Genomic DNA, 24,274 nt, shown 5'->3' with positions numbered 1-24,274 from the left:
ACAGTAGGGGGCCTCTCTGTTCAGGTGAGTGTGTACATCAGGCATGCTGACATCATCAGGACCAAACACACCTCTTACCCTTTCTGGTTTCTGCACTGGTGGTGGCTCCTTGATGGTCTAGAATGGAAATGGTCAAAACTGAAGTGGTCAAAGTTTAGTGCCCATAAAACTCATCTCTACTGAAGTGATACCTTCTGCTACCAGGTCTTTGCAGCATGAACTGGCTTCCCTCAACTCTCACACCCTAGCCTGGGGGTCACAGCTCCCTCCCTAATGGCTTTCTTCACCTCCATCCATCTTTTCCTTCTTACTTGGTACCCACAACAAGGGACGATCACTGTGGGGCATGGTGATAATCAAAGGTTAGAATAGAAGGCATGTGGAGGGCTCCAGCTCAGACACACAGACAGGAGGGGACCGTGCTCAGCAGCAGTAGGGGGACAGACCATGGCCTTTTGGGGTGTCAACCTTGGGTCCCACTGTCTGTGGGTCTGCAAACAACAGGCTCCACCTCCCTGAGCCTCAGGCTCCTCAGTCATCAAAGGGGAATCGGTACCTCCGTGGAGGGTCAAGGGGGAGACAGGCAGACTAAGGCCCCTGGTCCCTGGTAGAGTTTTCAGCCGCAGCCCTGACATCATATGAAGACAAGAGAACACTCCCCACACCCCTCCTCCTCTCCCCTTCCCTCCCTCCCCCTGCAGCCCTCCCTGCCTCCCAGCCCTCAGGGATGACAGTCCACCTCCCTCTCCCCAACCCGGCTTTCTCTCCTCACTTCTCGCCCTTTGCAGAAATCTGACCTGCTGGCTTCTATGCTGCCTTGCTTGTCCTTTCTCAGCTCTGCTTGTTCCTCTTCTTCACCCACCTCTGGCCTGTGTCCTTGCAAACCCAGCCGGCCAGCGCCTCTGTCTTCTCTCCCACCCAGGGCCAGTCTCTGTCCTTTATCATTATCACCACACCTGCCACACCCTCTGAAGGTGACATTTACCCTCAATGCCCCCCAGCTACCAATACCAGACCAGACATCAGATGGTGAGTGCCTGTGGGCAAGGGTAGTGGCTGCTTCATTTCTGCCCCTTTGTGTGCAGCACAGGGCCCTGCACATCCTGGTGACTTAGTGATGACTGATGAAGGAATGACGGAAGGCACCAGAGATGGGCAGGGATCCATGCTGTTTTCAAAGGCACAGCTGCCCCCAGGGTTAGCATCCTCCTGGCCAGCATTCTTCTCCCTCTGGGCCATCATTGCCCTTGCAGATCCCTCTTCGTCCCTCAACAGCAGAGACTCCTGGGGTCTTGGTCTACCTGAGTCCTTCAGAAGCCTGACTGCTGTGGGGCAGCCCTGGTCTCAGGAGGTCTGGGGTCCCTTTTCCCCAGGGGCTGGGACAGTCCATAGGCCACCTCCCTGTGGAGCTGAAAGCACGAAGCAGGTGGCCCCCTAGAAGCCCAGGCTGTGTCTATGCCTGGGATGGGAGGACAGGGTCTGTGCCTTGTTTGCTTGTGTGTTGGCCCTGGAGCTGATGGGAACCCGCCCACAGGCAGGATCGTGGGGCAGGTATGGGCGTGGTCCCTTAGGGGTTGGCGAGGGCTGGACGCAAGCTGTGCGGGCAGGGGTCACTCACCTTCCTGCGGCACAGCCACCAGATGCACCAGAGCATCAGGAGGATCAGGAGCAGGGCTGGGATGAGGGCACAGAAGTAGAGAGGGTTGACATAGGGGGTGAACTGTGGGGGTGGTGATGAGCGAGGCTCCTCGGGAGGCTGTTGGGCAGCTGGTGGGGCATTCCTGTCATCTAGTCTCGCTTCCTACAGAAAAAACACACAGCAGAGTCCCGGCATGGACCAGGCACCTGCTACTTGGATCCCATACCAGCCCACCCTGTCCTCCCAGTCCCCCTTCTACTTGGTTGCCCCACCTGAGGACACAGATTCTAGGAGGTCGGGGCTGGTACCCAGAGAGCCACTGTGGAGCCCTGGGCCACAGACCCCACCGCTGGCCCTGCTCAGAGGCTCTCCCCAGAGCCCTGTCAAGGAAGCCCAGTCCTCCATGCAGTGACAACCCAGCCCTCACTGCCTGCCTAGTATGACATACAGGGGTTTTATGAGGACCACAAAATGCTACGACACACAGATGGGTGAGGGAGGGGCTTCGGGGCCTCAGAGAGGTGTGGATGCAAGAGCAGAGGCAGGACACCCTGCTCACCTCCCCGTAGCCTCCCTCCCCTACTTCCCCGCTCTGCAACCTCGGGCCAAGCTGACTAAGCATGGTCACAGCTGCTCCCACCCTCCTGACCCCGATGCCGGGGACCCCGACTTGGAGGGCCCAGGTGTCCTAGAGGCTCTGGACCCTGTCTCCTAGCACACAGTGCCCCAGCCTCTCCCGCTCACCCCGGCTGGAATCCAGGATGGAGCCTTGAGCTCCCCACCACAAGGCCAGGGCCAGGGGAGATGGCAAGGTGGGTCCAGGGTGGGCAGAGCCTCAGCACTGTTTCTGGACTCTGCTTAGGGCTCTAATTGGTCTCTTCCATGTGCCTTCAGTGACACTTGGTTCACAGAGACAGCAAAGGTTTGCAAGACCTGGACAGTAAGGTGTCCCCCAGGTGCTCTTTTTAGTAGCACTCTCAAGGCACTACCCAAGCCTCATGGGGGTTCAGCTCCTGGAGGTAGGGCTAAGGGCTCCGAGCTACCTGTGAGATGCTGCTCAGGGGCCTGTCTGCACAGGCTACCTGCTGGGCCTGCCTGGGGTGTTGTTCCCTTCACTTGCCTCCCCAGGGTTCAGGGTGTCAGGACAGCCTTAGATGCTAGAGCCTTACCCTGGTACTCGCACAGTTCTTGCTGGTGATGCTAACATTGTTGTTGATGAAGCTGACACCATTGTTCAGGCTAACTTCAACAAAGACCTCCCTAAAGCATAAAAGGGGCAGACAGTGACTACCAGGCCAGACAGACATAGTTCTTACACTTAACTCAAATTGTAGCTTATAATATCTCCTCACTGTAATGACTTTGAGCATCAGGCATTCAGGGCTACCAGAGAGCAGACAGCAGGGGTAAGGGGAGTTCATCCCAAAGTACTACGAGGTCAGCTTCTGCAGTGAAGGCTGACCAGGCAGTGAGGATCCCTGCATGGGGTGAGATGTCCTCGTGGCCATGAGTGAAGTGACCAGGGATGGCGGTATGATGTCACCATCCCGACTCCTCTGTATGTACAGAGTATGTGAATTTCGCTCCAAAAGGCTGCCTGGAGCAAAGGTACCATCCCTGGGGCACATCATCTCCTGCATCCTATGCTCCTCAGCAGAGCCTGGGCCACAGCAGATCGCTGAGCACCTCCAGGGACCACCAACCAGGGCAGGTGTGAAGGATGCCCTCAGTCCTCCTGGAGACAGACATGTGCTGCCCCAGTAGAGGTGGCTTCGTAAATTTTTTACACTTCGTGGTGGCAAAAACTGCCCACTCGGCCCCTGAGCTGGGCACTTACTGATCTGGCTCCTCTATCTTTACTCCTGGGCATGTTATACTGGTATCTTTCACAGACTCGGCTTTTATATCTGAAAGACAATCACATGAGAAGAATGTCAGTGGACTTGTCCACCCATCCGCCCCTCCCCTTCTGCCTGCCCTTGGAAGCAGAGCTACCACTTTGGCAGAAGCAGCTTCTCTTCTCTGCCTTCTTCTGACACCTACTGTGCACCAGACACTGTCAGGGCTCTGGCGTCTAGTGGGAACAAGGCAGGCAGAGGCCCTGCCCTCAAGGACCTGACATTTGTGGGACTGGAGAGGGAGACAGACAATAAAGTAACAATGAACAAAATAAGTGCCGGAGTGAAAAGTGCAGTGACATCAATAAGTAAGGGACAGATTAGAGAAGGGAGGGGAAGGGACAGCTGCTTAGGAGCAGGTGACCTGCCCTGTCTTTTAGAGACTCAATTTCTCTTTAAGAGAAAGTGAAATATTTATACAGGACATGATGGGATGTCTGGGATTTGCTTCACAATAATCAATGGTGAGAGTATCATCAAAACCAGATTGGCCAGGATTGGTAATTACTAAAAGTAGGGGAAGGCTGCTTCAAGGGCATTAACAAGTTTTGCTACTTCTGTATGTTATTGAAAATTCCCATTAAAGATAAGGTCTCACTGCGGCGGTGTTCCTGGAGCTGAAACCGGATGAGGGGAAAGGACTGGGGAAGAGGTTCCGGGCTGTGGGAGCCTGTTCCAAGGCCTGAGGCATAACTAGCTGAACTTGTTGTGGGAAAGAGGTGAGTGAGGAGAGGGGGCGGGGCCTCGTGGGCCCTGAGAAGGGGTTTGGGCTTTATTCTAAGTTCAGTGAGCCTGTCGCGTGGCTGGCCAGGTTCGGGTAAGTTTGGACACAGACGTAGCAGGGCCTGCAGGTGGACTGGATGTGGGATGAGAGCAAAGAGGAGTCAAGGACGACGTGCAGGTTAGTGAGCAGAGCGCCTGGGTGGGTGGTGGTGACATTTATGGACACAGGGAAGCCTCAGGGGAACAGGGCTTCTGTGTTCGTGCTTGTTCTGTAACTTTGTGGGAGCTGGGAGGTGGCACGCCGGAGGCTCTGACAGTCTGTAGCTAGTAGCTGTGGAACCTTCTTCTCTCCTGAACCCTAACTCTTTACATCCTTGTAAAAAAAGATGTAAAGAAAGATAGGAAGGCCCAGCTGCTTTGACTGCTGGCTTTCCTACCAGCTTTCTCCCCACCCTGCTCAAACTTCCCCAGGTCCCAGACTTCCCCTCCGAAAGTTAGAATCAATGGTCCCAGAGGGCTGCAGCGGTTCTGACATCGGTGATTCGGGAGAAGAGTCCTTTCACTGGCCTTTTTCATGACACAGGCTTCCCAAGGCCCTAGGATCTAGGTCACCACTTCCTGGGGCCTGGAACCACAGCTCTGCACCTGCTGCCCTGTGTGGACAGGTGCTGGCCTGCACATTTTTGCTGTGTAGGATGAAAGCAGGTTCTCTCCTAGACTTGCACCCACAGGGCTGTGATCAGAGGTTAGGGATGAAGTTCTACAGGAGGGGCCATGCCCAGGGCCACGCCTCTAGGGACACGTTCCGGAGTATCTCCCTAAAAGTGGAGATAGTTTTAAATGTTCTTCTTTTAAATTTATTCAAAAATAGGCTTGTCGTCTGTTCAGAAATATTCTCTAATTTTTAAAAGACTGGAGTCTAGGTGTCACTACCTGGACACTTAAACTTCAAAAGATCATAATCAAACTAAAGATTTTCCTCTTTCATTCCTAGCCTGTTAGTGTTTTTAGAGCCTCCTTTTTAACTTAGGGGCATTTTTTTGGGAACTAATATGTCTCATGAAGAAGGCTCTGCGTGACGCTCAATACTTTCAATTCCACTTCAGTTTTTCTTCTATCGTTCAGGAAAACTGGGGTTTACCAGCTGTATTTGAGATGTTACCGGCACTTATCTGTGGATTTGGAATCAGGGGTAACGTTTTATTCTTTACTTTTCTGTACTTCCTGCTTTCTACTGTGTAGCATTGTTATAATTAACAATCTCTAATAATTTGTATTGTTTTTCTCTTTTTTGCTGCAGGTCAGGGCTATTCCCTACAGGATGGTTCATTTCCATGTGGAAATGTTTTTGGATCTAACTCAACTGTCAGATTAGCTGTGAACTGTGTTAGTCCTTTGTTGGGACTGAAAATGAAAACTAATCGGCGAGTATGGTTAGGAGAAAGGATCTGCCTCTGAAGGATAGGATGGTTGGGATTAGTGTGAAAAAAATTCCAAAGGGGAGCAACGTACTTTCCATAGGCTGTTCACAATCCAGAACAGGGAGAGGGAGGTGACGGCAGGCACCCCACATACCAAGGGCCCAGAAAAGCATGGTTGACTGGAAAGCAGTTTCCAATATTAACGGATTAACTAAATATTTCACTTGCCACATTTAAAAAGCTTTGCCTTAAAATATGAAAACTTTACATACTAGCGACAGACAAAACATATAGAAACCTTGATTAAAATATTTCTTCTTTATGCTTCTCTATATTTTCTAAACTGTTTTGCCATATGTTTTAATCAGAGGAAAATGTAATTTAAAAGAATCAAATCAATCCTCATCAGTGCATCAGGGCTCCTGGCGATAAACAGCCCTGTACGGCCACTTCTGGTCAGCCTTGACTACATGCAGTGAGGTGGTCAGCAGAGGAGCCCAGGACTGTGGGATGGGCCCTCCTGTGTGAGATCCTGGTGCTGGTCCAACTCAGAGAGAAACACTGGTGATATCTAGAGTGGGAAAGCAATGTAGCCATGGACCACAGGGGAACATCTGAACACATTTCCTGGAGGATAGGTTGAGTCCCACCTTCCTCAAGAACTGTCATCTCAGTGAGGTCAAAGGCCCAGACTGGGCAATCACATCACCTATGCCTACTTTCCAGCTCTTCCTGAACCAGCTTGTGACCTTGGGCAAGCTCTTGAATTGACTCTGACTCTGGTTTCAGATCTACACAAAGGAATAACAATAGGTTTCTTTTGAGAATTAACTGGGATAGTGCGTGTAAGGCACTTAGCACATTAGCAGATGTAGTAGGTGCTCAATAAACATTAGCTCTCCACATAAACGTGTTACTGAGTCCTAATCACTCCTGAGAAATTACAGTCCAAGGGAAATCTAGCTCCCTGAGGCCATCTACACACTATGTGGTGAGAGAGTGTGGCAATGGCAGAGCCCTGCGCATTCTATGCACCCGTGGAAGAAGGAGAGATGGCCCAGAAGTGTGATGGGGCAGAGGGCTCGCTCTGGGTTTACCAGATGGCCCTGGAATGAGGAGTGTCACTGAACATAATATAATCATATTAAATCAATGCATCAGGGGAGGGTTGAGAAGGAAGAGGAAGTTCAACTGTCCCCAGGCGCTCTGTGGGGGAGATCAGGCCCACCTCAGCACTGAGGACACATCTGCTTCCCCAACTGTGTGCTTCCTCAGGCCTCTCACCCATCCTGGAGGGATACCTGGTGCCTGAGTATTTCCAAACAGTAGCTTTACATATGTGATAGGGCTTAGTTAGTGCACCTACCATACTGGCCCCATTTCACAGTACAGATAATAGAGGCTGGGAGCAGAACACTCATTAGGTCAAGATCACACATATAATGTGGGCCAGCGCCAGGATTCCGGGGCCCAGGCCTGGCAGTTGGCATCCGCTCTCAATCCCAGGTGACCACACGGTCCTGGGAGAGCTCAGTGCACCTGGCCCAGACTCAGGGCCCTGGGGCCACCTCCACTTCCCACCAGCAGACTCGTGAGATTCAAGTCCTTGTCTCTCAAGGGAAGTGAGGGCCAAGGAAAGTGTGGGGGGAGTGTAGCAGTGAGGATAGACCCAGCACCCCCAACCCAGCCTTGAAAGGTGTACGTCCTGACCCAAGAAGCTCTTGATGTGCTGGGGATTGATCACTTCCTGGCCTGAGATGAAGGGAGCAGTGGCCAGGCTTCCCAGCCAGGTCCCTCCTTCCATTGTCCATGCTGCCTCTATACTCACAGTGTCCACAGTGAGTGGTGAGCAAGGGTTTCGACGGCCTGGCTGGCTCAGGGAACGCAGTGTGGTGCGGGAAGCGTGTCACTTGGCAGCACCAAGGGGGTTACTTACCAAACAACTGCTTGTCACTGAACTTAAATCTACAAATAACTTCATCCTTCTTCTTTGCATTATTAAATCCTTTTCCAGAAATCATCAATTCATTTTCATCTGCAAGGGCAACACCCAAAGGTCTGTATTAGGAGGGGCTGAGTGCTGTCTTCCCTCTGATCTTGCAGTTACGACAGGCCACTCCATAACTGAATTGCCAGGGATTCTGATGAGGAAGCATATGTGTCTGAACCAGTATCTGTGTGCACACTGGGCCTCACCTGGTATCACAAAGGGTACAACTGAGATGGATGGGCCTTGAGCACTCACGGGCTTCTCACCACTGCCCCTGACCCATCCAACTCATTAAAGGCATCCAGTCTCATACCCTCCACAGGGGCAAACCCAGCCATAGGTTTCTCACTCTGAAGCCAAGGTATTCCCTAAAACGCACAGGCAGTGCTCTCCACCAGGCCCTCTCTTACACAAATGGCAGGAACCCAGACAACACAGGCAGAAGACAGTCCTGACCCTTGTCTGAGCTGAGCACACAAGCCTGGGTGTCTGTGGGGCTTTTTGACACTTGGTAGTCTGCTCCTCCTCCGTGTCTCTCTCTCTCTGCCTATGGCAGGCTAGAGACCCCAGGAGCAAGGCCAGGACCTGGGTGAGGCAAGGAGGTGAGGACCCTGCACAGGAGAATCCCCCATGGAAGGTGAAATCCTGTCTCAGCTGTGGTTCTGAAGTCGGCAATGAGTGCTCTGCCCCTCGCTCTTCCTGCCCCTTCATGTGCCTCACACAACCCCCCACGCCCACCACAGTGATTCACCAAGCATCTCCTTCTTTCAGGGTGGGAGACACTGATTTGCTAAGATGCAGTTCTGGGCCATAGCCCCTCTGCAGGCTGCTGGGTCCCCACTGGTGCTTCCTGACAACTGAAACAAATACTAGGGGATCCAGAGAAGGCAGCTAGGGTGCCTGACTTCTGGGGAGCTGGCCAGGATAAATGCAGGTCTTCCTGCTGCTAGCCTGAGGTCATTAGCCTCCAACTCTGTCTCCTGGTCAAGGTCAATTAAATACTTGAGGTCAGTTAACTCTGAGGGACATGCCTCAGAAATGCCAGCACAGCCTTGGACCTGGCAGTGCTGATTCGTCCTGCTTCAGATCTTCCTGTGGTCACTTCAGATCAAGGTGGAGTTTACAAATTCTCTTTTGAAGTAAACAGATTCTTGGGCTGTGGGCTGAAGCTGGCCTGCTAACATGTTTTGATAGGCTTTTGGAAGCAGAAAGCCCCCACAGAGGACCTGGCAGTCCCGGCCTCATGGTGAAGGTTGGACGCAGCCTCCTCTTCCACGTAGCTGACAGGAGGGAGGGCGGCAGCTGAGGGCAGGGCCGTCTGACAGCCCGGCGCACAGCCCGTGCCGCATCCTCAGGAGCAGCGCACGCTGCCCTCCGCCTGGACACCCTCCTTCCTCCTTGTGTCTCCTGCTGCCCTCAGCCCCGCTCGGGTGCTGCTTCACCTCTGCAGCAGAGCCCCCTGTGCCCCAGGCACTGCCGCTCCCTAAGGGGGGCTTCTGAACTCCGGCAAGTCTCCAAAGTAGAAGGCAGGGTGATGGTTTCAATATTTCAGCAAAAGAGACTTGCAGGTAAAGGATTTTTGCTTTGTCCAGAAAGCTGCTCCTTTTGCTTCCCAACCCCTCCCCCTGCACCCCAATTCCTCCAACATAACAACCACAGGAAGGAAATGAAGTCACAGGAAGGTCTAAAATCGGCTTGCAGGGCTGCATGTCCCACGTACAGTCCACTGCCCACCAGCTCTCAGGCAGCAGAAGGACGAACAGTCCGGGTAAGGGAGATGGATCCTTTCTGGAACAGAGAGCTTTCTCTCTGGAAGAAAAGTTGTACACCAGGCCAGCTGGGGGCTCCAGAGAGAGGAGCTGGGAAGGCAGGCGTCTCCCTGAGAAGGCTGGTGGAGCTGAGCATGAAAAGGGCATCTAGCCTGCCTGAGACTGACACAGGTGCACAGGTGGACGTGACCTGCCCTGGGGCGGGCGGGTCTGGGAGCACCACATGCTGCTTGGGACAGTCACTTTGAGAGAAACTGGACACTGACCAGCTGTGATCTGGGTGTCCCCTTAAGGCAGCAGGCCTACGTCTGGTCTTGACTCCAGGGAATTCCTTTCCCAAGCTCGCAGAGGTAAGCATCAGGATGGTCCTACAGTATGACTTCTAGTATCGACTTATTAGAAACAATCTGACTATTGATCAAGGGAGGCCCATGAAATAAATTGTTCCATCCATGCAATGGGATACTATGTAGACGGCTGGAAAGTACTATGTACTGCATGATCCCATTAATGTAAAAATATCCTTGTAAAGTATACTTAGGTAGGTCTTTACATATAAAAGCTGAACTCCTTGTGGTTGTTATCTCTGGAGAGAGTAGGATGGGACAAGGGGGGACCTTATCATGGTGGGGGACAGCCTGGACCCAGGCTGGTTACAGGAGTGTCCCCATCTGCGCAGTGTGTCCTGCCTTCATCCCGCAGGTCCTCCTGCCCCGCACAGCCTGCCCACCCCCACCCCCTCCACCCCCCACCCCCCCAGAAGGTCTCTGGCCATGACGCAGAGCTGGATGCTGGACCTCAGAGGGAAGCCCTGCTCTGCACTGTGTCCTCCTATGGCCACACTGCTGGGCCCCACCTGCTGGGCTTCCTGCAGACACTCACTCTGGCCCAGTCACATACAGGAAAAGGAGTGACCAGGTGCCGCCTCCAGCCTGCCTCCGGGGTCCAAGCCCTGGGCCAACCCAGCAACACACAGGAGGGATGAATCCCCAAACCACGGTGCCGAGTGCCCCAGGCCAGGCCCTGCGCTCATCCCCTGTGAGTCCCTGAGGAGAGGTTCTAAAGCAGCAAGCTAGCTTGTGGAGGAAGAAATCAGGGAGTAGCTGCCTCCAGGGGGTGGGGCAGGGATTGCCTGGGAAGGGAGCTGAGGGGACTTTCTGGGGGCAAATGTAATGTTCTGAGTCTTCATAGGGCTGGGGATTACACAGGTGTGTGCATTTGTCATATCATTTGTCACTCGTCAAACGATACACTTGTTTGTTGCATTTCAAGAAGAAATGCAAGAAACAAGAAATCTTTTTCTTCATTTCAAGAAGAAAAATCTTAACAAAAATTGTTTCCCAGCTAAAGAAATGTGGTGCAGTAGCCTGATGACTGTAAGCTAGTTTGAAATGCATCAAGATATAAGATGGGGACTTCCCTGATGGTGCAGTGGTTAGGAATCCACCTGCCAATGCAGGAGACAAGGGTTCGGGCCCTACTCCAAGAAGATCCCATATGCCGTGGAGCAACTAAGCCTGTGCACCACAACACTGAGCCTGAGCTCTAGAGCCCGCAAGCCACAACTACTGAGCCCACGTGCCACAACTACTGAGCTTGAGAGCCTAAAGCCCATGCTCCGCAACGAGAGAAGCCATGGCAATGAGAAGCCCATGCACCGCAACGAGGAGTGGTCCCTGCTCGCCACAACTAGAGGAAGCCTGCAGCAATGGAGACCCAATGCAGTCAAAAAAAAAAAAAAAAAAAAAAAGAAATAAGATGAATTGATGAAAACAGAGAGTCAAGAAAGAGAGAGGAGTTAGATAAATAAATGATAAAGGAAATACGGTCAGGTATTAACTGCAGATCCAGGTAGTGGAGAGAGGAGTATCCATTGTACGTTCATTTCCACTTTGCCATAGGTTTGAAATCTTCCGTAATAAAAAGCTGGAATAAAAACAATGAATTAGGGCTTCCCTGGTGGCACAGTGGTTGAGAGTCCGCCTGCCGAAGCAGGGGACACGGGTTCATGCCCCGGTCCTGGAAGATCCCACATGCCGCGGAGCGGCTGGGCCCATGAGCCATGGCCACTAAGCCTGCACGTCTGGAGTCTGTGATCCGCAACGGGAGAGGCCACAACAGTGAGAGGCCCACATACCACAAAAAACAAAACAAAACAAAAAACCAATGAATTGAATGATAAAAATAAAAAAACAAAGCTGTGGACACAGCCAAGCAGAAGTCATGGTTCATACTGGGTGACAAGTGCCTGACAAGAGGCAGGAATAGAGCAAGGGCTGTGAGAAGCCAGAGGGACCAGTTGATTAGGAAAGGCTTTGGCATTGAGATGCCCTGAGAATAAGGCCTAAAAGGATGGTGGGCTGGACCCTGTAAAGCTAAGGAAGGTTTTGCAGGGAGCCCAGTACCCCCAGCCCCCAGCCTCTGCAGCAGATGGGCTTAGAGCAGAGGTTGGACCTTGGAGGGTCTGGTTGTCTGGCTCAGGGGCCTCAGCTTCCATGGTCAGGCTGGGGTAGGGAAGTGGTCTTCTCTGCCCCTCAGGCCCTGTGCAGAGGATGGCTGGAGCACAGGTCTGGAGGCAGGGAGGCCAGCAGAGGCCTCTGCCTAGTCCTGGAGGGAGGCCGAGAGGCTGAAGAGGCCACGTGCCTCATGCTCCCCACTCCTGGCTTCCCCACACCCGGCCCACTGACTTATTCAGAACAACAGCCTGATGAACAGCTTCTTCTACTTTATTTGGGGCCCAGGTTCCTGCCTTGAGCTTTCCCTCCAAGTGACAGTCATGCTGTGTGGCAGCTTTTGACAAGATGACAGCAGCTGTAAAGGTCAGAGCAGCAGTGCTGGGCCACGCCTGCAGAGGGTGTGCGGTGGGCACCTGTCACCTCAGCTGGGCCACCACAGGGCGTGAATGACAATGGGCATCTTCCTCTATGGTTTGACAGGCCTGTGTATGTCCCAGGGACATAATCAGAGAAATGAAGCTGTCAGGCTACTGCACGGCTGGCACATGACACCAGAGAAGCCCTGGTTTCGTGTCTGGGGGCAGCAGAGCTCAGATATGAACACTGCTGTGTCTGACCCCATGGCCTACCGTGCTGTAGCCTTGCAGTTCAGAGCACCGCGGCCAGGCCCAGCTTCCTGGGTCTGTGTCCAGCTGCATCCAGCTGTGTGCTGTTACCAGTGGGCGCGTGTGCTTATCCACCCACCTCAGCTCCACAAATCCCAGTGATGTGGACTCACAAGCCAGCACACACAGAGCTCACTGAGAGAGAGGGCTTCTTCCAGAAAAGCAACTGCACAGGATCCTCCCCACACTGATGCAGGGACCCTCCCAGAGGAGAGAAGGCAATCTTCTCAAGTTCCAGATCTCAGGGAGAGGTCGACCCCATTGAACCACTGGGTGTAGTGATAGCTGTGAGTATTTGTTGGATGCCTTTGTCAGTCTGTGTTGCTAGTATGACGCTGACCATGAACTATGTCCAATTCTTTTCTTCATCCACTGAAATAATCATATTTTTCTTCCCCATTGTGCTGATGAGGAAAATCACATTGATACTTCACATACTGAATCAGGCTTGCATTTCAGAGGTGAGCCCTAATTATTCTTGATGTATTGTGTTTTTTTTATGTTGTTGGATTCTATTTGCTAGTGTTTTGTTGAGGGTTTTTAAAATAAGGTTTTTCTTATTTCTTAATTAAACTTCTGGTTTTGAGTTTAAAAAGTATGTACACTCATCATTTTGCAATATCTTTGTGTCAAGTCATTTTGTGGCATACATCAAACTTAAACAGAGCTGTATGTCAATTACACATCAGTAACACTGGAAGAAAGGAGTAATTATACAAATACACCCCCCCAACACTTGGCATACACACCTCACATAAACATTCCCTTATATGCCCAATGTAGTCCTATGCCCACAATTTCCATACAATCATCCCACACACTCAGACATCAACACACACCACACACACTATACACACACCCCACACATAGTGAAACCATGTGCTCACAGCACACCCACAATGCACACTGGGCACATTCACAACTCACACAAACACACACGCCTGTGTTTAAAACAGCACTCCAGCTCTTACCTCCTGTACAGACACTGGAAGGCTCCACAGCTGTAATTTCAATACAGGACTTAGTTCCGAGCTAGAATAGGGAGATGAGGGGCAGGGGCTTGAACACGGGGGCTTGGCAAGAAGCTACCCCTTCCCACTTCTCACGTCCAGCCCTCACTCACTGGCTCAATGATGTATTTAAGAGCCTTGAATCCTTGGTCCACTGCAAAGACGTGATGCGGGCTGTCTGCAATTTCCAATAACTACAGCAGAGAGGAGATGGTTGGCACACAGTCAGGGGTTGAGGACGCAGCAGGCCCCAGCCCAGGAGACAGGCTCTTGCCTCCTGCCATGCTGGGTTCCAAGGCCACACGCTGGCATCTGCTAGCAGCCCACCCTTAGGGAGTGGAAAGCTCCCCCACCCGCGCCTCTGGTGTGCAGGTTTACACAGCACTGGCTGTTCATCTGCAGTGGCTACCTGTTGTCCAGACACTTGGGGTGGGTAGAGGGCCATCCTCTCGGAGACCCTGGGACAGCTGCCTTTGAAAGATTTCCCCAACTGGGCTCGAGAGTGGCACCTGGTTACCTGTTCTGAATTACCTGGTCTTCCTCAAAGTCTTTTACACCCACACAGTATACTGTTGCTCCCATTTTCCGGGCCTTGTCAGCCTAAGAGGGAAAAAGTGTTGAGTACAATTCACAAAACAGGTGGAGCACAAAGCTGGGAAGAATGGTCTGGACTTACTTCTTCCTTAGTCATTTCAAATGGCGCTTCCTCCAGGGTTCCATCGGTCAAGGAGATAATCATAGAGGGAACCTTGCTTTCTGCAGAAGAAGCAGGGAGTGGCCTGGTCAGCAAGGCACCTGGAGTGACCTGCCTCAGGCTGCCAGGCCCACAGCACTGCTCCCACACCTCCTCCTCCTGGGGAGAGGCCACCCTGACCCGAGTACCCAACACCCAGAGCGCCTAGAGGGAGAAGGGGCCTCAGCCCAGGACCCACTTGACAGACGAGGAGCCTGAGACCGGGTCAGAGCCCTTCCTAGTGGACCTTCACTATAGGCAGGTGGCACGGCCTTTGCCCTGAAAGGCAACTGCAGCTACTTCACTGGACGGGGACAAGCCTCTCAGGTGAGCGCAGGGAGGAGCAGCCGACCGACTGCACAAGACACCCCCTGGGTCAGGGGGCAGTGGGCCCTGTCCTGGGCGGCGCCGGCAGGCACTGCTGCTGGCTCTGTGGGTCCTGCTATTCAGAACTCGAGGTCAAGGTGCTTGGGCAGCAGCCCCCGCCCAGCTCCCCGCCTTTCCCCAGCAGCCCATGCATCCTTCCTGACAAGGGCTGCAACCCTACAGTCTCGATGCAGGTGGTCTGGGCCAAGTACAGCCATTTCCACTGGCGGAGGCACAGTCACAGGATGAGAGTCAACCGGAGGGAAGAGGCTCAAGGGAAAGGAGGCAGAGCCAGAGCTGTGGTGGACAAAGTGTGGGCAGCCAGGGGGACACCAAGGTCTCTGTTCCCTAAACTGAACCCCGTCTGCTCGCCATCCCTGGAAGTTCTCTTTTCTTTTTCATGCAGCCCAACCATAGGTCAAGCACTTGATACCTAGTAAGAACCCGGAATGTAATGCATGAAGCCATGTGGTTCTTGGAAGCATCCCTGGGGGTGGTTTTAATCCTCACTGCGCAGAGGAGGAACCTGCAGCACAGAGAGGACAAGGGACTCGCTCCAAGGTCAGCGCTAGGATTGGCCAAGGTGGGTCTGCACCAGCCCTCGCTGAGGCCCGCACCTGGTTCTGTCCCACCTGAGCACAGTGACGCCAGCAGGCAGCTTACCTCCTGAGTTAGCTTGTTGAATCTGCTCATTTGCCTGCAACAAAATGAAGGAAATTGGTGGAGGGCAGTGAGATGACCCAATAATACTCGAAGAACTGGGTAAAGCAGAATAAATTCTCAGAGCTGTAGGATCTGTACCTTTTTAAATCCTTCCTGCATGTGTGTGGCTCCACTAGGTACTATATTCTGAAGTCTGCTAAGACCATCACGAATTTCATTTCTGAAAAAAACAGTAAAGGGGGTTGAGGAGGAACGAGGGTTGACTGCTGCAAAACAGATCAGCTGTCCTGGTGCCATTCTGCCCTGTGGAGACCTGCCTGGACCACAGAGGACACAAGTGGCCCTGTGGTGACCTCTCTGCCTGTGTTTTTGACACTGACTGGCCTTGGTCAACGCTTCTCTGTCCCGCATTCAGCGGGTGTGGAGGATGCTGCTTTGCTGGTCCCATGGGTAGGGCCTGGCTTTCAATGTGCTCATCCCTGTCTCAGGCTTGCAGACCTCGGCGGACTCAGCAAGGGCCCTGCCTTGACCGTCCGTGGTGAGGCGGGAGCACCCATGGCTGCGCGCCTGTGAATCCAGCACTGCCAGTGTGACTGGCGGTACTGCTGGCACCTAAGGGGTCCCTGGTGAGGGCGCGTCACCTTCCAACAGGCAAGGCTGAGTTTGGAAAGGTCGCTCTGCTGATACCCCTGCCCTGTCCCCTCCTCCCCTGCCACAGACTCCTGAGGTGGACTTGGTCCCTCCAAGCCACTTCCCCCTCTGGATCGGCACTAAAGGAAGCAGTCAGGATGCTCCGTTAGAGTCTAGGGCTCCTGGGCTTCATGTGCTCCTGAAGAAAGAGACCATAAGCTGGAAAAGAGGCCTGAGGCCCGTCCATGTGGGAGGAAGAGCAGGGACCCCAGGCTGCCATGGGGATGGGCTGTCGGCCTCTGTTAAAGCAGATGCAGGGGATGGGACTGGGACACACCAGGGCTGGGGCTTAGGTTCAGGCTAGTGCAGTGTGATGGGCTGAGCTGTCACAGCAAGTCTAAGGAGAACATGGTCCCTGAAGGCTGGCTCTTGCCTTGTGCAGAAGGGATTCTGCCGTGAGGTGCGATCTGAGAGCCCCAGGTCCTGCCCTGCCTGACCCAGCCCAGGAGCTGAGGAGGCTGTGACCCAGGGCCAGTGGAGGCCAAACCAGGCCCTGCCCACCCCAGCACAAACACCCTCCCCTCTTCCTGACACTTTGGGGGAGATTTCCTTTTTGTTGGCAGCACCCCCAAATATGCTGGAGCTCTCATCTCTCCCCAGCCTTTGGCCCGGGACTGAGTCTGGCCCGGCTTCACTCCTGCCTGAGCAGGCCTTTTTCTTGGGCTGCCCCCGCCCCATCCCTACTCCCAGCTCTGTGCACTAGGCTGCTTACGCCCTCATCAGGCCCTTCACTTCTTAAGATTCCACCCCGTTTTTCACTCCCCTGAGCCCACTCCCACTTCTGACACCTTCCCTTGAGGAAGGCATCGTCACCTCTACTTTCCAGAGAGGACCCCGGAGACCCTCAAGAGCCTCCCCACAGCTCCCTTGGTTCAGGCTCTGAACCCCTGCCTTGGAGGATGCAGCGGTCCTCCGGTCCCCCACGGGCAGCTCCTCCCCCAGAGGCCCCCGCCCAGCCCCCGCCTCTCTTTCTGCCACCTGCCTGACAGCCCCCCATTGACTTGCTATCTTCCACCTCAACCTCACTCAGGTCTCTCTCTCTCTGAAATGCAGAAGACAGGGACACACAAAACCATGTCTTCCCCTGGCTCACCTAACAGGAAGCACAGCCCGTGCTTCTCCTGGGAGTCAGGCATGGGGAGTGCTGTGTCCACGCACTGGCACCAACACACTCCCTGGGTTCCGATCATTTGCATCATGAGCGTCGGAACCTCCCGGCTACTTGGGAGCTCCGTAGCTTCCCACCTCCAGGGCTTTGGGCACCTCGCTGGGCCCTCCCAGCGGCCCGCCTAGGATGCTGGCGTGTGATGCTTCCCTCCTGCACCCCAGCCCACACTCATGGGCTCCCTTGTCTCAGACCCACCAAGGGACCAAGCTCCCCTCCACTGAAGCTCCAGCACTTCAGCACTGCCCACCCCCACCTCCTGGTTCTGACTGTGCCTCCCCTCTTCCCCCACTGGCCCAGAGCAGAGAGTGACACACAGAGCAGGTGCCCAACACAGGCCAGTGTTCACAAAGGGCCCACACATCTGCTCCACTAGATCCCAGGCGTCCTTGCAGTGAGCCAGTTCTCAGGAAAGGGAAGAGCGCTGAGAGGACACAGGACAGGTGGAGGGCAGGGCTTAGAGGGGGCGGAGATGGTCTAGCAGCACGGGGTCTGCCAGGGCCAGCGCAGCCAGGGGTCAGTGGGAGCCATGGAGCCGGGGCTGGGGGTCAGAGTGGACGCTGAGGGGAGCCCAGGATGGCCCAGCCTGCTCCCAGTGGGAACTGTCAGCTCCCTGTGTCTCTCAACGGACCCCAACCACCAGGCCTGCCTGGGGGATTAAAGCAGTACTTACCTGTCTGAGGTGAGCTTCATGACGGTGTGGCCCAGAGTGGAGTAGGTGATGAAGGATATTCGCAGGTTAGGGCTGGGGAGGACGCACGTGCTCATGAGAAGGTGTACGTGACACAGGCTCAAAATTAAGCCAATGAGCAGCCAGAAAGAAGGTACATTCCAATTTCTCTGTTCCTCACCCCAACTCTTCCCCTTTGGGGTCCATTTCCCAAACCCTGGAAGCTCCTATATCTTATTGAAGGATTTTAGGAATCTTGGTGAATGAGGCCTGTGGAGATGTGGTGCCTTCCTGGAAGAAAGTGCCAGGATGGCATCCTGCCCCAGCCCTATGCTCCCAACACGCCCCCCGCCCCAAACACACACACACACACACGCACACACCAGCAGACAGACACCTATGCCCGTGGCATGAGGGCCTCCCAGCTGGCTTCTCCTCTTCTATAAGATTCTTTGTACCTTCACTCCTCTTCCTCCCTTCATAGCCCTCCCTGCCTTGTCTCTTTATACCTTCACTCCTCTTCCTCCCTTCACAGCCCTCCCTGCCTTGTCTTTTCTCATCTAGAAAAATCATTCTCTTTCTTGGTAGCTATTCATATACATCCCTCCCTTTCTTCTCTCTGGCCACTGCCTTTTGGTCCATTGACCCTCATTATCTTTTAGCTAAATGCTACAATAGGTTCATGGATAAGCTCCCTACTGCTCCTCGTTATTGTTACAAAACATTTTACCCACAATATCAGACTTTCCTTCCTGGGACACAACCTTGATCATGTCAGACCCCTGACCAAGAATCATCTATAGCTCCCTATTGTTCATAGCAGGAAATACAAGTCCCTTGGCCTGGCATTATAAGCCTTGATGACCTTGGTCCAAATCTGTCCTGTCCAGCCTCATCTCCTAGCCTTCTCCTGAGTTAACCCTACTCTCCAGCTGAACAGATCACTCACTGCACAAGAAGTCTCCTTGATGGTTCCCGTTACCCTGTCTTTCCCCATTCTTCAAGACCCAGTTCAAAATTACACATCCTCTGAGAAACCATCCTTGACTTTTTTCCTAAGAATTCTTGCTTTTTCCTTTTAATTTGCCTTATAAGTCCTTCGCCCTTTTCTTTTGGCCCTTGGCACCATTTAACCTGGTGTTTAGTTTTCGTGTTACTGGTTTGCCTGTTTCCTCATCTATGAGGTCCTCAAGGGCAGACTGTGTCCCCTACAATGTGGCCCGACTTCCAGGTAGGAGCCAGGAAAGCTGCTGAGACCTGATGGAACCAGTGTTATCTCTTCTGCTTCAGAACACCCCCCTGGGCTCTGTGCTCCTGACCCGAGGGGCTCCCATGGCCACTGAGTCTAAACAGCTGTGTACTCTGCCTGGGAGGGGTAAATACCCTGAAACTTGGAGAAGTCGTACTTGTCATACTTCTTGACCAAATCTTCCACAAAGGCGTAAACGTCCATCCAGTTGTTGTTCACACTGCCTGACCTGAAAATGAAGAAGACCTGAGTCAGACAGATGAGGTGCATCTATTGTGTGGGCAGAATTTCTGTCTCCTCAGTTTCCAGCAGACCCTTTAGCAACTCCCCCCGCCCCCACCCCCATGCCCACCAATGTAGCTGAAGGCTGCCACACTCCCTCAGAGACCTCAGTGGGTCACCGTGGTGGTGATGACTTCATCAGTGTGAGTGTGGGAAGGGTGACCAACCAGACCTGTGTGCTTGGGACTCAGGAACTTTTAGGGATGAGGGACTTCTGGTGGCAAACTAGGATGGCTGGGCAGGCTTGGTGGAGCTGTTCCACAGGAAATGATGTAGAATGCATTGGTTGGAAAAGCCTCCAGTGATTCTGATATGACTCTTTTGGTCCCTCAATTCCCCTTGGCAATAAACCACTCCTAGCTCTCTACTCCTCTCCTGCCCCTTGAAAAGGTGTGGGGGTGGGCAGGGGTCAGGGCTCTCTGGCACACCATTCCCACAAAAGGCTCTTAGTTGGTCCTAGCATTCATTCTGCATCCTCTAGGCTGCATCTAAATCTCTCAACAAATAGTGATGAAACTAAGAATAGATTCTTTTAACATTATCAAGATTATCATTCATTGAGATGTATGTACCAGGCACTTTACATACATGATTTCCAATTCCAGAACAACCCCATAATATCAGCATTATTTTCATTTTCATTATTTTCATTTTCATAAGAAAGTTGAGGCTCTCACAAGTCATGGAATTTTCCACAATTTCCATAGCTAACATGGATCTGAATCCAGATCTCGCCTCAAAACCCATGCTCTACCCATTGCACTGGGCAGATGTGTGTGACACGGTTATGTCCAACATTTGCTGGGTAGCAAACACTAGACTCTGACAACTCCCACAATATAAACTTTCTATCAGAAGCTTCCATGCTAAAGTGCAAGACAACTTTTTAAACTAATGGTAACACCTGAAACTAATAAAATATTTTAAGTCAACTATACTTCAGTTAAAAAATAGAACTATGTACTCAACTCAAAAAAAGAGAACACATCAAAATAATTATACACCATGTCCTAATGAGATTTATCCTTGGAATGTGAGCATGGTTCAACACATGCAAATTAAAAAGTGGGACACACTACATTAATAGAATGAAAGATAACAGTCCAGATGATCATCTCAACAGATGCATAAAAAGCATTTGACAAATTACAACAACACTTCATGCTAAAAACTTCAAACAGATTGGGTATAGAAGGAACAGACCGCAACACAATTAAGGCCATATACAACAAACCCACAGTTACCATTACACTCGATGGTGGAAAGTTGAAAGCTCTGCTTCTAAGATCAGGAACAAGACAAGGATGTCCACTCTTGCCACTACTATTCAACATAGTCTTGAAAGTCCTAGCCATGGCAATCAGAGAATAAAAAGAAATAAAAGGGATACAAACTGGAAAAGAAATAAAACTGTCACTGCAGATGACATGATACTATACATAGAAAATCCTAAAGATGCCACCACAAAACCACTAGAACTAATCAATGAATTTGGTAAGGTTGCAGGATACAAAATTAATGCACAGAAATCTCTTGCATTCCTGTACACTAACAACAAAAGATCAGAAAGAGAAATTAAAGAAACAATCTCATTTGCCATCGCAGCTCAATATCACAAAAACAAACAACCCAATCCAAAAATGGGCAGAAGACCTAAATAGACATTTCTCCAAGGAAGACATACAGATGGCTAACAGATACATGAAAAGATGCTCAGCATCGCTAATCAATAGGGAAATGTGAATCAAAACCACAGTGAGGTATCACCTCACACGGGTCAGAATGGCCATCATCAAAAAATAAATGCCGGAGAAGGTGTGGAGAAAAGGGAACCCTCTTGCACTGGTGGGAATGTAAATTGATACAGTATGGACGTTCCTTAAAAAACTAAAAATAGAACTACTATATGACCCAGCAATCCCACTACTGGGCACATACCCTGAGAAAACAATAATTCAAAAAGATACATGTACCACAATGTTCATTGCAGCACTATTTACAATAGCCAGGACATGGAAGCAACCTAAATGTCCATCAACAGATGAATGGATAAAGAAAATGTGGTACATATATACAATGGAGTATTACTCAGCCATAAAAAGGAACGAAATTGAGTTATTTGTAGTGAGGCAGATGGATCTAGAATCTGTCGTACAGAGTGAAGTAAGTGAGAAACAGAAAAACAAATACTGTATGCTAACGCATATATACGGGATTTAAAAAAGCGGTACTGATGAACCTAATGGACATCAGTACATTTAATAAATGTACTGGACAGGAATAAAGATGCAGATGTAGAGAACGGACTTGAGGGCACGGGGGTGGGAAGGGGAAGCAGGGATGAAGTGAGAGAGTAGCATTGACATATATACACTACTAAATGTAAAATGGATGGCTAGTGGGAAGCTGCTGCATAGCACAGGGAGATCAGCTCGGTGTTTTGTGACGACCTAGAGGGATGGGGTAGGGAGGGTGGGAGGGAAGCTCAGGAGGGAGGGGATATGGGGATATATGTATACATATAGCTGATTCACTTTGTTGTACAGTAGAAACTAACAAAACATTGTAAAGCATTTGTACTCCAATAAAGATGTGAAAAAAACAACACAATGAGATACATCTCACACCTGTTAGAATGGCTATAATTAAGAAGACAAGAGATAACAAGCATTGGTGAGGACACACAGAAAAAGGAAACTTTTACACTGTTGATGGGAATGTAAATTGCTTTAGCCACTATGGAAAACAGTATGGAGGTTCTTGAGAAAATTAAATATAGAATTTCCACATGACCCAGCAATCCCACTTTTGGGTATATATCTAAAGGGAATGAAAACAGGATATTGAAGAGATATATGCACTTCCGTGTTTATTGCAGCATTATTCACAATAGCCAAGATATAGACACAACCTAAGTGCTCATCAACAGATGAGTAGATAAAGAAGATGTTGTATGTATATACAATGGAATATAATTCAGCCATAAGAAAGGCCATCCTGCCATTTGTGGCAACATTGATGGACTTTTCACTAAGTAAGATAAGTCAGACAGAGAAAGACAAATACTTGATGATATCACTTATATGTGAATCTAAAAAACCCAACTCGTCACAACAGAGTAAAATGGTGGTTACCAGGGGCTTGGGGGAATAAGAAGTGTTGTTTAAGGGTACAAACTTGCAAATAGTTGACAAATAAATCTTGGATATCTAATGCACAGTTTAGTGAACACAGACAACAATATTTTATTTTAATCATCAAATTTTCTAAGAGACTAGATCTTAATTATTCCAACCACAAAAAAAGAAATAATAGTTATGTGATGTGATAGAGGTGCTATCTAAATTTATTTGACATATGTCAAATATATTTGAATACAAATAATGATTTTTAAAAAGAAAGAAAATCAGGAAAATTACATATATATATATATATAATATATATATCATACATGAGAATATTAACTTGTAACCATGAATACCCAGGTAACTGTAAAGAAAATATCTATAATAGATATTGAAAATAGCGTCACACAAAGGAAGTGAAAAGGTAACCAAAACCTGTCGCTACAAAAAAAAAAAAAATCAACTAAATTCAAAGGAAGGTAGAAATGGAGAAAATTAGGGAGCAAAAAGCTAGAAGACATGTAGAAAACAAATAGCAAAGTGTCCGATGTAAGTCCTTCCCTATCAGTAATTACTTTAAATGTACATGGATTAAACTCTCCAATCAAAAGGTACAGATTGCCAGAATGGATCAAAAAAGATGCAACCATATGATGTCTACAAGAGACTCACTTTCAATGCTAAGACACCAGGAGGCTGAAAATGAAAGGATGAAAAGAGATATTCCAAGTAAAGAGAAACCTAAAGAGAGCTGGGATGACTATAATTAACAAACTAGACTTTACATATAAAACTGTTATAAAAGACAAAGAAAGACATTATATAATTACAGGAGGGTCATTTCACTGAGAAGACAAAACAATTATAAACAGATAAGAACCAAGTATCAGAGAAGCAAAATTTAGGAAGCAAACATTGACAGACTTAAGGGAGAAACAGACAGTTCTACAGTAATAGTTAGAAACTTCAAAATCCCACTTTCAGTAATAGAACAATCAGACAGAATATAAGAAAATAGAGAAATAAGGGAATAGAGGATGTGAACATCATCATAAGCCAACTGTACCTAACAGATATGTACAGAACACTCTTCTCCCAAACAGTAGAATACACATTTTTCTCAGTGCATGTGAAATGTTCTCCAGGATAGAGTGCCTGTTAGACCACAAAGCATTTCTTTAAAATTTTTAAATGATGGAAATCACCCCAAAACTTAAAATCATTTCCAACTGCAATGAAATAAAGCTATAAGTCAATAGCAGAAAATAATCTGGAAATTCACAAATATGTGGAAATTAAACAATACCCTTTTAATCAGCAAATTGGTCAAAGAGGAAATCACAGAGAAATTAGAAAATACCAGGAGACAACTGAAAATGAAAACACAACATACCAAAATATACAGTGAAAGTAGAATTGAGAGGGAACTTTGTAGCTGTAGACAAATACATTAAAAAGGAAGAAAAATCTCAAATCTGTACACTAACTTTACAGCTTATGAAACTGGAAAAAGAAATGAAAACTAACCCAAAGTAGCAGAAGGGAAGAAATAATAAAGATTATAACAGAGATAAATAAAATATAGAACAGACAGAGAAATACCAGTGAAATTAAAAATTGGTATGTTGAAAAGATCAACAAAATTGACAAACCTTTATATCCATTGATTTAAATAAAAGAGAGATGACTCAAATTAATGAAATCAGAAAATGAAGTGGGGGCCTCCCTGGTGGCACAGTGGTTGATAGTCCGCCTGCCAA

The 24,274-nt window shown here is 50.0% G+C and overlaps 1 protein-coding gene across 1 annotated transcript in view; it reads right to left on the bottom strand.

Annotated features, from left to right (window-relative positions):
- ANTXRL (ANTXR like) overlaps window positions 1-24,274 on the bottom strand; it is a 36,804-nt gene that overhangs the window by 7,968 nt on the left and 4,562 nt on the right. The window contains exons 2-13 of the mRNA XM_060033476.1: window positions 19,265-19,336; window positions 17,862-17,933; window positions 15,472-15,553; window positions 14,852-14,893; window positions 14,103-14,171; window positions 13,685-13,765; window positions 13,533-13,593; window positions 7,618-7,716; window positions 3,477-3,546; window positions 2,809-2,899; window positions 1,619-1,801; window positions 79-117 (exon numbers count right to left, since the gene is read on the bottom strand). Of these exons, the coding sequence (XP_059889459.1) occupies window positions 79-117; window positions 1,619-1,801; window positions 2,809-2,899; window positions 3,477-3,546; window positions 7,618-7,716; window positions 13,533-13,593; window positions 13,685-13,765; window positions 14,103-14,171; window positions 14,852-14,893; window positions 15,472-15,553; window positions 17,862-17,933; window positions 19,265-19,336 (961 nt within the window). The remainder of the gene's footprint in view (window positions 1-78; window positions 118-1,618; window positions 1,802-2,808; window positions 2,900-3,476; window positions 3,547-7,617; window positions 7,717-13,532; window positions 13,594-13,684; window positions 13,766-14,102; window positions 14,172-14,851; window positions 14,894-15,471; window positions 15,554-17,861; window positions 17,934-19,264; window positions 19,337-24,274) is intronic.

This window comes from Delphinus delphis, chromosome 16 (assembly GCF_949987515.2).
Source record: "Delphinus delphis chromosome 16, mDelDel1.2, whole genome shotgun sequence".
Classification (NCBI taxonomy): domain Eukaryota; kingdom Metazoa; phylum Chordata; class Mammalia; order Artiodactyla; family Delphinidae; genus Delphinus; species Delphinus delphis.
The sequence above is the reverse complement of the archived record's forward strand: the minus strand, read 5'-3'. Positions and strand labels throughout refer to the sequence as shown.